This window comes from Tachyglossus aculeatus, chromosome 21 (genome assembly GCF_015852505.1).
Source record: "Tachyglossus aculeatus isolate mTacAcu1 chromosome 21, mTacAcu1.pri, whole genome shotgun sequence".
Lineage (NCBI taxonomy): Eukaryota > Metazoa > Chordata > Mammalia > Monotremata > Tachyglossidae > Tachyglossus > Tachyglossus aculeatus.
The window spans coordinates 21,756,102-21,768,333 of NC_052086.1; the positions used below are offsets into that span (position 1 = coordinate 21,756,102).

The window sequence follows — 12,232 nt, forward strand, 5'->3', positions numbered from 1 at the left end:
TTACAGGTACTTGTCTTTCTTTCTCCTATCTCACTTTCGTTAATAATGATTATCGTATTTTTTTAAAGCGCTTACTGTGTACTAGGCAGTATACTAAGCGCTGGGGTGGATACAAGCAAATCGCGTTGGACACAGTTCCTGCCCCACTTGGTACTCTCAGTCTCAATGCCCATTTTACAGGTGAGGTAACTGAGACACAGAGAAGTGAAATGACTTCCCCAAGGTCACATAGACAAGTGGCAGAGCAGGGCTTAGAGCCCATGACCTTCTGACTCCCAAGCTCATGATCTATCCACTGTGGCAGGTGCTTCTCTCTCCCCCTCTAGTCTGTAAACTTCTTGAGGACTGAGATCTGTCTAATTTGACTGCACTCTCCTAAGTGCATAGTACAGGACTCTGCCCGTAACAGGCGCTCAATAAATATTGATTATTTGAAGGCAGGGGATTCCTTTCTTGTTAGTGATTAGGAACCTTTAGACTGTAAGCTCGTTATGGGCGGGGAATGTGTCTACCAATTGTTAAATTGTACTGTACTGTTGTAATATAACCAATTATGTTGTAGTTATACTATTATAGTATATGTTGTATATGCATGGCTCAGTGGAAAGAGCACGGGCTTTGGAGTCAGAGGTCATGGGTTCAAATCCCTACTCTGCCACTTGTCAGCTGTGTGACTTTTTGGGCAAGTCACTTAACTTCTCTGGGCCTCAGTTCCCTCATCTGGAAAATGGGGATGAAGACTGTGAGCCCCCTGTGGGACAACCTGATCACCTTGTAACCTCCCCAGCACTTAGAACAGTGCTTTGCACATAGTAAGTGCTTAATAAATGCTATATTATTATTATTATTATTATATTATATTGTACAATGTATATTGTAACAATGTATATTGATATATTGTACTGAGAAGCAGCGTGGCTCAGTGGAAAGAGCCCGGGCTTTGGAGTCAGAGGTCATGGGTTCTAACAGCTCCGCCACTTGTCAGCTGGGTGACTTTGGGCAAATCACTTCACTTCTTTGGGCCTCAGTGACCTCATCTGTAAAATAGGGATTAAGACCGAGCCCCCCCCGTGGGGCAACCTAATCACCTTGTAACCTCCCCAGTGCTTAGAACTGTGCTTTGCACATAGTAAGCGCTTAATAAATACCATTATTATTATTATTATTATCATCATTACTCTTCCAAGTGCCTAGTATGGTGATTTGCATACAGTAAGTGTTCAACAAGTGTGATTGATATTGATTGGTAGGAAGGATCCAGAGTTGAAAGCCAATGCCTGTATGTAAATTCCAATCTCTGTGAGAAAATTCAATTGATCCTTCTTGAAACTTGTGAGGGTGAGGGAGGCGGAGCCTGATCAGGTGAACCCACTGTTGGATAGGGACTGTCTCTATATGTTGCCAACTTGGACTTCCCAAGTGCTTAGTACAGTGCTCTGCACACAGTAAGCGCTCAATAAATACGATTGATTGAAAAGACTTGGGTTTTCTCAAGGTGTTTTTCTTTTTCTTTTTCTTTTTTTTCCCCCTCTCAAAGACAACTGGCTACCTCTCTACCCTAACTTGAATGGATCCTAGCGAGCTGGGTGTTACTGGCAGTATTTTATGGAATGATTCCTGTATTAGGCACTTGGGAGTTAGATAAGATGCCAGTATTCTATAGGACGATGCCAGACTGTACACTCTGTGGCCTTGTTTACCGTGTCTTCTCACTGAAGGTTTTTTTTTTTTTTTTGCTACCTTGCAGGTTGGCCACCTAATTCAGGTAGCTGCAGGGAAGAGTAACCTCAAGAGAGTGACCCTGGAGCTGGGCGGCAAGAGCCCCAACATAATTATGTCGGATGCCGACAGTGAGTTCGCTCACCCTTGCACTGCTATTGAAATGCCGTAATTGGATCACGGGAAATGGGAGGTGGGGGTCTAAAGCTGAAATTCTTGGTTCTGCTTTGGCTATTATGGATCCCAAATGGGTTCTGATCCTGGCTGTGCCACTAACATGCTGTGTAACCTTGGGCAAGCCACTTCTCTGGGCCTCAGTTACCTCACTTATAAAATGGGGATTAAGAGTGTGAGCCCCATGAGGGACAGGGACTATGCCCAAGATAATCATTAATCTGCCCCAGCGCTTAATACAGTGCCTGGCACTAAGTAAGTGCTTAACAAATACCATCATCCTTCTCATTTTCCACGAGAAAAGAGCAAAGTTCTGAGTCGGGTAAAGCGTAATCCTTCCTCCTTCCCCTCCCTACAGCACCTGTATATATGTTTGTATGTATTTATTACTCTATTTGTACGTATTCTATTTATTTTGTTAATATGTTTTGTTTTGTTCTCTGTCTCCCCCTTCTAGACTGTGAGCCCACTGTTGGGTAGGGACTGTCTCTGTATGTTGCCAACTTGTACTTCCCAAGCGCTTAGTACAGTGCTCTGCACACAGTAAGCACTCAATAAATACGATTGAATGAATGAATAAGGGTGAGACTGGGTAACGCGCAGATCATGGGATTCTAAAGCAGGAAGGGATTTGAGACACCATCTGGCCGTAGGCAGACCTGATTCACTTTTCTCTACCCCAGTGCTTCATCATCATCATCATCATCAATCGTATTTATTGAGCGCTTACTATGTTCAGAGCACTGTACTAAGCGCTTGGGAAGTACAAATTGGCAACATATAGAGACAGTCCCTACCCAACAGTGGGCTCACAGTCTAAAAGGGGGAGACAGAGAACAAAACCAAACATACTAACAAAATAAAATAAATAGAATAGATATGTACAAGTAAAACAAATAAATAGAGTAATAAATATGTACATCTCAGCTCCACAACACTGCAAAGATCCGCCCTTTCCTCTCCATCCCAACCGCTACCCTGCTCATTCAAGCTCTCATCCTATCCCGTCTGGACTACTGCATCAGCCTTCTCTCTGATCTCCCATTCTCGTGTCTCTCCCCACTTCAATCCATACTTCATGCTGCTGCCCGTATTGTCTTTGTCCAGAAACACTCTGGGCATGTTACTCCCCTCCTCAAAAATCTCCAGTGGCTACCAATCAATCTGCGCATCAGGCAGAAACTCCTCACCCTGGGCTTCAAGGCTGTCCATCCCCTCGGCCCCTCGTACCTCACCTCCCTTCTCTCCTTCTCCAGCCCAGCCCGCACCCTCCGCTCCTCCACCGCTAATCTCCTCACCGTACCTCGCTCTCGCCTGTCCCGCCATCGACCCCCGGCCCACGTCATCCCCCGGGCCTGGAATGCCCTCCCTCTGCCCATCTGCCTAGCTAGCTCTCTTCCTCCCTTCAAGGCCCTGCTGAGAGCTCACCTCCTCCAGGAGGCCTTCCCAGGCTGAGCCCCCTCCTTCCTCTCCCCCTCTTCCTCCCTCTCCATCCCCCGTCTTACCTCCTTCCCTTCCCCACAGCACCTGTATATATGTATATATGTTTGTACATATTTATTACTCTATTTATCTATTTTATTTGTACATATCTATTCTATTTATTTTATTTTGTTAGTATGTTTGGTTTGTTCTCTGTCTCCCCCTTTTAGACTGTGAGCCCACTGTTGGGTCGGGACTGTCTCTATATGTTGCCAATTTGTACTTCCCAAGCGCTTAGTACAGTGCTCTGCACATAGTAAGCGCTCAATAAATACGATTGATGATGATGATGATGATATATACATATATACAGGTGCTGTGGGGAAGGGAAGGAGGTAAGATGGGGGGATGGAGAGGGGGACGAGGGGGAGAGGAAGGAAGGGGCTCAGTGTGGGAAGGCCTCCTGGAGGAGGTGAGCTCTCAGTAGGGCCTTGAAGGGAGGAAGAGAGCTAGCTTGGCGGATGGGCAGAGGGAGGGCATTCCAGGCCCGGGGGAGGACGTGGGCCGGGGGTCGATGGCGGGACAGCCGAGAACGAGGCCTAACGGTGAGGAGATTAGCGGCCAAGGAGCAGAGGGTACGGGCTGGTCTGGAGAAGGAGAGAAGGGAGGGGAGGTAGGAGGGGGCGAGGGGATGGAGAGCCTTGAAGCCCAGGGTGAGGAGTTTCTGCCTGATGCGCAGATTGATTGGTAGCCACTGGAGATTTTTGAGGAGGGGAGTAACATGCCCAGCATCAAATCACAATAATAGTAATAATCTGGGCCCCCTCCTTTCCTCCAGGCAGGTGAAAGGTTAAACCATTAGGACCCATGACTGTCAAAGCTCTGGGGGACTGTGGACTCCACCCCCTTCCTCAGGGATCTGTTCCAGGGTTTTATCACACTTATCCAAGCAGTTCTTCCGTATGTCCAACTGAATTTGAATCCACTTCCTATTGCTTGGCCCCCTTTGCCCTGGAAACCTCAAATACCAGGCATGTATCTGAAAAGACGGAGCAGGGAGGTGAAGTGTTTTCCAGATAGCATTGGAGTGGAGAAAGCAGCATGGCTTAGTGGATAGAGCAGGGGCTTGGGAGTCAGAAGGACCTGGGCTCTGTTCCCGGCTCCACCGCTTGTCTGCTGTGTGACTTTGGGCAAGTCACTTTAACTTCTCTGTGCCTCAGTTACCTCATCTGTAAAATGGGGGTGAAGACTGTGAGCCCCCCCGTGGGACAACCTGATCACTCTGTAACCTCCCCAGCGCTCAGAACAGTGCTTTGCACATAGTAAGTGCTTAATAAATGCTGTCATTATTATTATTATTATTATTATTCTCCATGCCTGTTACCTCATTTGTAAAATTGGGATTAAGACTGTAATCCCCATGTGGGACAGGGACTGTTTCCAACCTGATCAGCTTGTATCTACCCCAGAATTTAGAACAGTGCTTGTCACATAATAAGCACTTAAATACCGGTATTATTATGATTATATTAATGATCTGTCCTCTCTGAACTGGGGCTGGGAAATCTTACTAGCTTTCTCTCTCCCTCCCTCTCTCTCACCTGTCCAGTGGACTGGGCAGTGGAGCAGGCCCACTTCGCGCTGTTCTTCAACCAGGGCCAGGGCTGCTGCGCTGGCTCCCGAACCTTTGTGCAAGAGGACATTTATCCCGAATTTGTGGAGAGGAGCGTTGCTCGGGCTAAGTCTCGCGTGGTTGGGAACCCCTTTGACAGCCAGACTGAGCAGGGGCCTCAGGTGAGGCGGGCACTGCCTGGAGTGAGGGAAGAAGCAAGTGGGATTCATGCGTTTTGGTCCATCTTTAACACACAAAACTTCCTAGCTCCTAATAATAATAATAATAATAATAATAATGGCATTTGTTAAGCGCTTACTATGTGCAAATAATAATAATAATGATGGCATTTGTTAAGCGCTTACTATGTGCAGAGCACTGTTCTAAGCGCTGGGGTGGATACAAGGTGATCAAGTTGCCCCACATGGGGCTCCCAATCTTAATCCCCGTTTTACAGATGAGGCAGCTGAGGCTCAGAGAAGTTAAGCGACTTGCCCAAGGTCACCCAGCAGTCATGTGGCGGAGTTGGGATTCAAACCCATGACCTCTGACTGCAAAGCCCGTGCTCCTTCCACTGAGCCAAGCTGCTTCTCAGGGCAAAGCACCGTTCTAAGCGCTGGAGAGGATACAAGGTAATCAGGTTGTCCCTCGTGGGGCTCCCAGTCTTAATCCCCATTTTACAGATGAGTAACTGAGGCACAGAGAAGTTGTGACTTGCCCAAAGTCACACAGCTGACACGCAGCGGAGCCAGGATTAGAACCCATGACTCTGACTCCAAAGCCCAGGCTCTTTCCACTGAGCCATGCTGCTTCCCTGCTGATTGACTTTTTTATTTTCCCCTCTTGTATCACTTAATCATATTTATTGAGCACTGACGGTGTGCAGAGCACTGTACAAAGCACCTGGGTGAGTACAGTATAACAGAGTTGGTAGTCAGGTTCTTGTAGTTTAGACTGGAAGAGAAGTTCTCCTTATATGATTCAAATGTCTGTTGTACTTTACTATCCCAAGCGCTTAGTACAGTCCTCTGCACAAAGTAAGCGCTCAGTAAATATGATTAATGACTCCTGGGGCTTTTTTTGTTTTTTCTTTTTAACCTGAAGCTTTCAGAAGCCTAGGCAGGCACCCCATTTTTTTTCTGGGGAATGGAAGAGGTCTCCCGAAGGCACATTTCCTCTAGGAAGTCTGGCGTTGCTTGACATTTAAAGAGCACATGGCACAGAGGATAGACTATGGGCCTGCGAGGTCATGGGTTCTAATCCCAGCTCCGCCACTCGGCTGCTGTGTGGCCTTTGGGCAAGTCACTTCACTTCTCTGTGCCTCATTTATTCATTCATTCAATCGTATTTATTGAGCGCTTACTGTGTGCAGAGCTCTGTACTAAGCGCTTGGGAAGTCCAAGTTGGCAACATACAGAGACCGTCCCTACCCAACAGCGGGCTCACAGTCTAGCGCCTCAGTTACCCCATCTGTAAAATGGGGATGAACACTGTGGGACAAACCACGTGGGACAACCTCATTATCTTATATCTACCCCAGCACTTAGAACGGTGCTTGGCACATAGTAAGCGCTTAACAAATACCCACATTATTATTATTCAATTTTAGTGTTTTTTTTTAAATAATAGAGCATTATTTATTGAATGTCCATTGGGTATGGTCCACTCAACTAGGTACTTGAGAAGTTCAGAATAACAGAGACACATTCCCTGCCTGTGAGGAGCTTACATTCTAACAGGGGAAGACAAACATAAGAATTACTTACTCTTCCTCCCTCTTTGCTAACCCACTTCCCTATAAAGAAGAGAGAGAAGCAGCAAGGCTTAGGGGAAAAAACATGGACCTGGGAATCAGAGGATTTGGGTGCTAATTCCGGCTCTGCCATTTGTCTGCTGTGCAACTTAGGTAAGTTCTTTAACTTCTCTGTGCCTCAGTTACCTCAACTGTAAAATAAGTATTAAGCCCGTGAGGCCAATTTGGGATATAATAAGGTACTTGTTAAGTGCTTACTATGTGCTGAGCTCTGTTCCTAGCACTGGGTAGATACAAGTAAATCGGGTCGGACACAGTCATTGTTGTGTCCAAGCTGATGCTACCCCAGTGCTCAGTACAGTGCCTAGCATATAGTAAGCACTTAACAAATAACAACCAAAAAAACCCTTGGACGGGTACCAGAGCGACTTCTGAAGGAAAAACAGGACTGTGTATTCCAAGTCCTTGTTCGTGGTCACCAAATCCAGCTAGTCAGAAATCTAGCCAAACTCCATCCTTCCAGCAGACCTGTTCATAAGCAGTTGAAACTAAGTCATTTCTCTCTTCTTGACTTGGCAGGTGAGTGAGGAGCAGTTTAAGAAGATTCTTGGCTACATCGGTGCGGGGAAAAGAGAGGGGGCAAAACTGCTCTGCGGAGGTGAGGCTGCTGCTGAAAGGGGCTACTTCATCCAGCCCACCGTCTTTGGGGACGTGAAGGATGGCATGACCATCGCCTTAGAGGAGGTGCACACCGTTGTCTTTCTCTTGCCGGCAGATCTCTTCCTGGGGAAGATCTGGGTCTCGGCTCAGCCATCACTTGAGTTTCCACTTCTGCTTTTATCCGAATGATCTAGTTTCCCTTAAACTCACTTAAATCGTTTTCTAGCGGGGCCTTTCTAATTAATTGCCTGATCCTCTCTGTCCAGTGGGACACTGTTAAGACCCAAGTGGCAAGTGACTCCAGCTGGCCTCACATGACTGCGCTCTGCCCTGCAGATCTTTGGACCAGTGATGCAAATTCTGAAGTTCAAGACCATTGAAGAGGTTGTGGAGAGAGCCAATAACTCTAAGTATGGGCTGGCTGCAGCTGTCTTTACCAAGGATCTGGACAAAGCCAATTATATATCCCAAGTCTTACAGGCTGGCACAGTATGGTAAGAGCCTTCCCTTGACTGCTTTTGGCAATGCTGATCGATTGGGTTCTAAGCTTTATCTTATTTCATTTTTCCGCCCTCCCTTGGTATTCTGAACTAACATCGCCAGGAATGAATTGCCATTCCGACTTCTCAATTCCTGGACTAAGAAAATTGTGGCAGTGAACCTAGTCCAGATCTTTTAGGGCAAATGAGCGATCAGTGGGATGGGGCATCAGGCGGGTGAATGGAAGCCACACGACAACCTATGTTCTCGTGATAAAGAAGGCCTGGTGGTTCTGCCCACCCCACAGAATGGATATCGAGGAAGATATCCCCACTGAGATCTTTGAGCTGGCTTCTAACACCTTATCCTCATCTGCAGGGTTAACTGTTTCTATGCATTTGGTGCCCAGTGCCCATTTGGTGGTTACAAGATGTCTGGGAGTGGTCGGGAGCTGGGAGAGTATGGCCTTCAGGCCTATACAGAAGTGAAAACGGTGAGTACTTATGCTTACTTCCTGAGAATAGGGAAGGATGGATCCTAATCCTTTGGCTTGTGCTCTGTTGGCTCTCACTTACCCCTCCACTATGATCAACTCTTTCCTTAAATCTCATAAGGATATTTCTCATGTGTTTTAGTTCATGGAGGAAAATGGGGAGGAAATGGTTAGCATTGGTCTTGGAACAATCTTACCCTTCTCCAATTTGGGTCTTCCCCCTGCTTCCTCCCAACCATGAATGCCCAGGTTGTTCCTAAAGGAAGTCCAGAGTCCATGGGAGAAGTCTTAGCAAATCACCCTTTTCATGGATTTTTGGAATTTTAATGTGTTTTGAATTCTATTTTTATTGTCCTTTGTGTCTGTCCTCCCCCACTTAGTGTGAGGTCCTGAAAGATAGGACTTTGCGCCTTTTAAATACTTAAGAAATGTTAGCGATAATGATTAATACTCAACTTAAAACTAAGATGACTTAAAAAAAATGTTATTTGTTAAGCACTTCATGCCAGGCACTGTATTAAATGCTGGAGTAAGTGTACAAGATAATCAGGTTGGACACGGTCCAGTCCCACATGGGGCTCTCAGTCTTAATCCCCATTTTGCAGGTGAGGGAAAATGAGGCACAGAGAAGTGAAATTATTTGCATACGGTCACACAGCGGACAAATGGCACTGGGATTAGGGCCCACATCCTCTGGCTCCCGGGCCCATGTTCTTTCCACAAAGCCACACTGCTGCTTATTTGCCCACAAATCTAACATTCTCTCTCCATTTTTTTTATAAAGGTCACTGTCAAGGTCCCTCAGAAGAACTCTTAAAGAGGAGGAATGCTGGATGCCTCCGCCATCTGTGCATTTGAAGTCTAATACAGTTGAATATTGAACCAGAGAAAAGATTCGTTTGAGCCTAAAGTTGTGGGAGAGGAACACCGTGGAATGACAAAAGTTTCAGAATCTGTATTCTTTTAAGCAAGGTTGCTTGGTTCTTGCCTCTTTGCTAGCTCCCTGCTCTCCTGCTTTTTTCTTTCTTTTTTTTTTTTTAATACCAAGATGTCTTTATATGCTAATATCTTTCACAATACCTGTCTGAAGTTATCCAATGAGGGGAAAATGTCCATTATTCAAGGTGTGAACAAAATCCACTGAACTATGGAGTTGACTTTTAGCCTCAAGAAATAAAAGTCCAGTTTTCTGCACAATAGTTCTTTCTCTTAACCTATGGAAATGCTGTGAATCAGGCTAATATCTCCGGTCACTTGTCCGATTGTATATTCCTAATAAACACTTGGCAACTCCAAAGCCACAGTCCCATCCATTAGAGAGCTTTATTTTAATATTGCAGCTATATGAGGGTAAGGGGTGAAAGGAAAAAGAATCAGAAATTATAGAAGGATATCAAATTAAAACTTCTAGAATTAAGGATACACGTTAATGGGGGTGGAAGGGGAGAGGGGTCCCTTTTTTGAGCCTGTGGGAATTATGGGCCTCTTTGCTGAAGAGATCTGGCAAACCAGGAGTCTTTCATGAGATTGTGAATCCGTCAGTGGTATTTATTGAACGTTTACTGTGTGCAGAGCACTCTACTAAGCATTATGGGGTGTACGATACAATAGTTGGTAGACGTGTTTCCTGTACACAAAGAGCTTACACTGAAGTGGTGGGATAGATTCAAAATAATCAAGTCAGACACAGTCGTTGACTCTCAGTCTTAGAGGTAGAGTTGGAGGGTAGATCTCCATTTTACAGTTGAGGAAAGGAGTTCCAGAGAAGCTAAACAACTTGCTCAAAGTCACAGCAGGCCAGTGACAGAGCTGGGCCTGCAACTTGGACTTCTTGACTCCCAATCCTACGTTCTTTCCATTAGGCTGTGTACTTGAACCTTTAAAACTGTACCTAAATTTCAACTTGGTATGGAGTCGGAAATCGTGTTACCACCACCCTGTTTTGCAGTGTGCCAAAAGCCAGGCTGGCTTTAAAAACCTTGATTTTCATCTCTGTCTTTGGTGCATCACAGGACTGCCTAGGCAGTCAAGCTCAGTCACAGCTTTATTCTAGATCTTTGATTAAAAACTTTGAGTGTGGGCTGGAACATGGCACCCTTATTTGTCAGGCTTATTGTCCTTGGCACTGTACTCAAATCTTCAGAGCGATTCAGATTTTGTGTATCATCTTATGTGAACATTTTAAGAACACAATTATTTGCTTAAAGGAGTTCCTGAACCATGGATTCCAACTTTTGAAAATGCTGAGCTGGAAGAGTTTTCCAGTGGATTGCAAGTGATTTTTTTTTTTTAACTCCAGTTTACAGATTCCTTGTACCTTCGAACGTGGCAGCGTAGAACGTGGTGAACAGGAGTGAACCTACCACCCGGCCCTGTTTCCTCTCTGAAGGCGACAGAGAAAGGTTCTTATAAGGGCCCCTTTAACTCTGACTGACGAACCATTCTGTCACCCAGTAGCCTGAGGATCTGTGTGAATTTCTCAGGACAGTTGAATTTACCAGAGCCCTGACTTGTTGATGAGATCAAAGGCTTTTGTCAACACAATACAAACTAGAGGTCTTGTCTTTTGTTCTCTCTTTCTGTATCTGTCATGCTGCAAAGACCATATCTACCCAGCTGTGCTTTGGTCTGAAGCCACGTTGTAACACATGGTTGCCTATGTATTTCAGAAATGTCTTTCAGAAGGATTCTGGCTAGAACACTGCCTGCAAAGGAAAACAGTGGGATTCGCCTATACTATCCGTGGTCAATTCTCTCCCTTTTCACCCTGAAAAGGGTGATTGTTATTTTTTGAGCGTTCCATATGTTGAGGGACAGTTGAAGCAGTCTTCTAAAATGGTGGAGAGAATTGCTAAACCAGAAGTTTCATTCACTGTAGTACTCAAGTTACCTCTCTCTCCATAACTGTTTTGACTTCTTACAGAGTTCTTTCAGTAAAAGACTTTTGAGTCAGAAAAGTCTATTGCTCATGTGATCTCTACTGCTAGGCATTTTTCTCTCTCATAACTAACTCCCCAGTGAATCCTAGTAGATTCACAGAGGGAAAAATTCCTTTCCTAATCACATAAGGCCTATTGTGGGCGATTGCGGAGGGAAATCGGGCTGTGCCTATCACAGTGGATCCAAATATTAAAAATGGGTAACTGCAGAGGAGGAATATGGTATTTTAAATGGCTTCTCACCAGGTGGAGAGACATCCATATGTTCTTAATGTAAAACCTGAGATCCAAGAGAGGATTGCGGGTAAGGTGAGGGCAAGGAGAAGCTTTTCATGCTTGACAATTGGATTTTCCTGTCATAGTCCTCCTGAGAATGAGTAAGGCTGGGGAGGGGAGGAAAAGAGAAGGGCTTACCTTATTGGGCTTTCCATTTGCCAGACTCTGAGTCAGGGATGGTGTTGGGGATTTCGATCTAAAAATGTTGGTTTAAGAGATGAGTAGATTAAATATTCTTAAAGGATTTATCAGTTTAGAAATCTTCTAGTTAATAATCCCACTATAGAACTCTCCTCCATGAATTTAGGCAAACTCTTCTTGAAGCTATCGATATTTTCTCCCTATATTACTTCCTGGAATAATGAATTCCACAAGCTTTCCAGCCACTGTGTGAAGAATAGTTTCTTTGGTGTGTTTCCAATCTACTTGCTTTCCTCCTGTTGGCTTATTTTCACTTGTAACTCCAAAGAGATTACTCTGAATCGTAAGGACCAATAAGGTATGGTGCGTCTGTTACTTTTATGAAAACCTTGGGGATTTCAAAACATGTCTGGGTCTGCCCTATGTCCTTCATAGAGACCTGTTATTCTGCTCACTTAATTATACTTTAGCCCTCAAGTAAATCGGTGAAAGCACCCTGTGTGGCAATTGAAAGAATAAGTGAAAATGACCGATTCTTTGTGTATAGAGGCATAATGAATGAA

The 12,232-nt window shown here is 45.1% G+C and overlaps 1 protein-coding gene across 1 annotated transcript in view; it reads left to right on the plus strand.

Moving 5' to 3' along the window:
- Window positions 1–9,512, plus strand: part of LOC119942323 (aldehyde dehydrogenase, mitochondrial-like) — a 35,259-nt gene extending 25,747 nt beyond the window's left edge. Inside the window, exons 8-13 of the mRNA XM_038763051.1 lie at window positions 1,748–1,850; window positions 4,925–5,109; window positions 7,260–7,424; window positions 7,677–7,834; window positions 8,199–8,313; window positions 9,098–9,512. Of these exons, the coding sequence (XP_038618979.1) occupies window positions 1,748–1,850; window positions 4,925–5,109; window positions 7,260–7,424; window positions 7,677–7,834; window positions 8,199–8,313; window positions 9,098–9,130 (759 nt within the window). The 3' untranslated portion in view covers window positions 9,131–9,512. The remainder of the gene's footprint in view (window positions 1–1,747; window positions 1,851–4,924; window positions 5,110–7,259; window positions 7,425–7,676; window positions 7,835–8,198; window positions 8,314–9,097) is intronic.
- The last annotated feature ends 2,720 nt before the right edge of the window (window positions 9,513–12,232 follow it).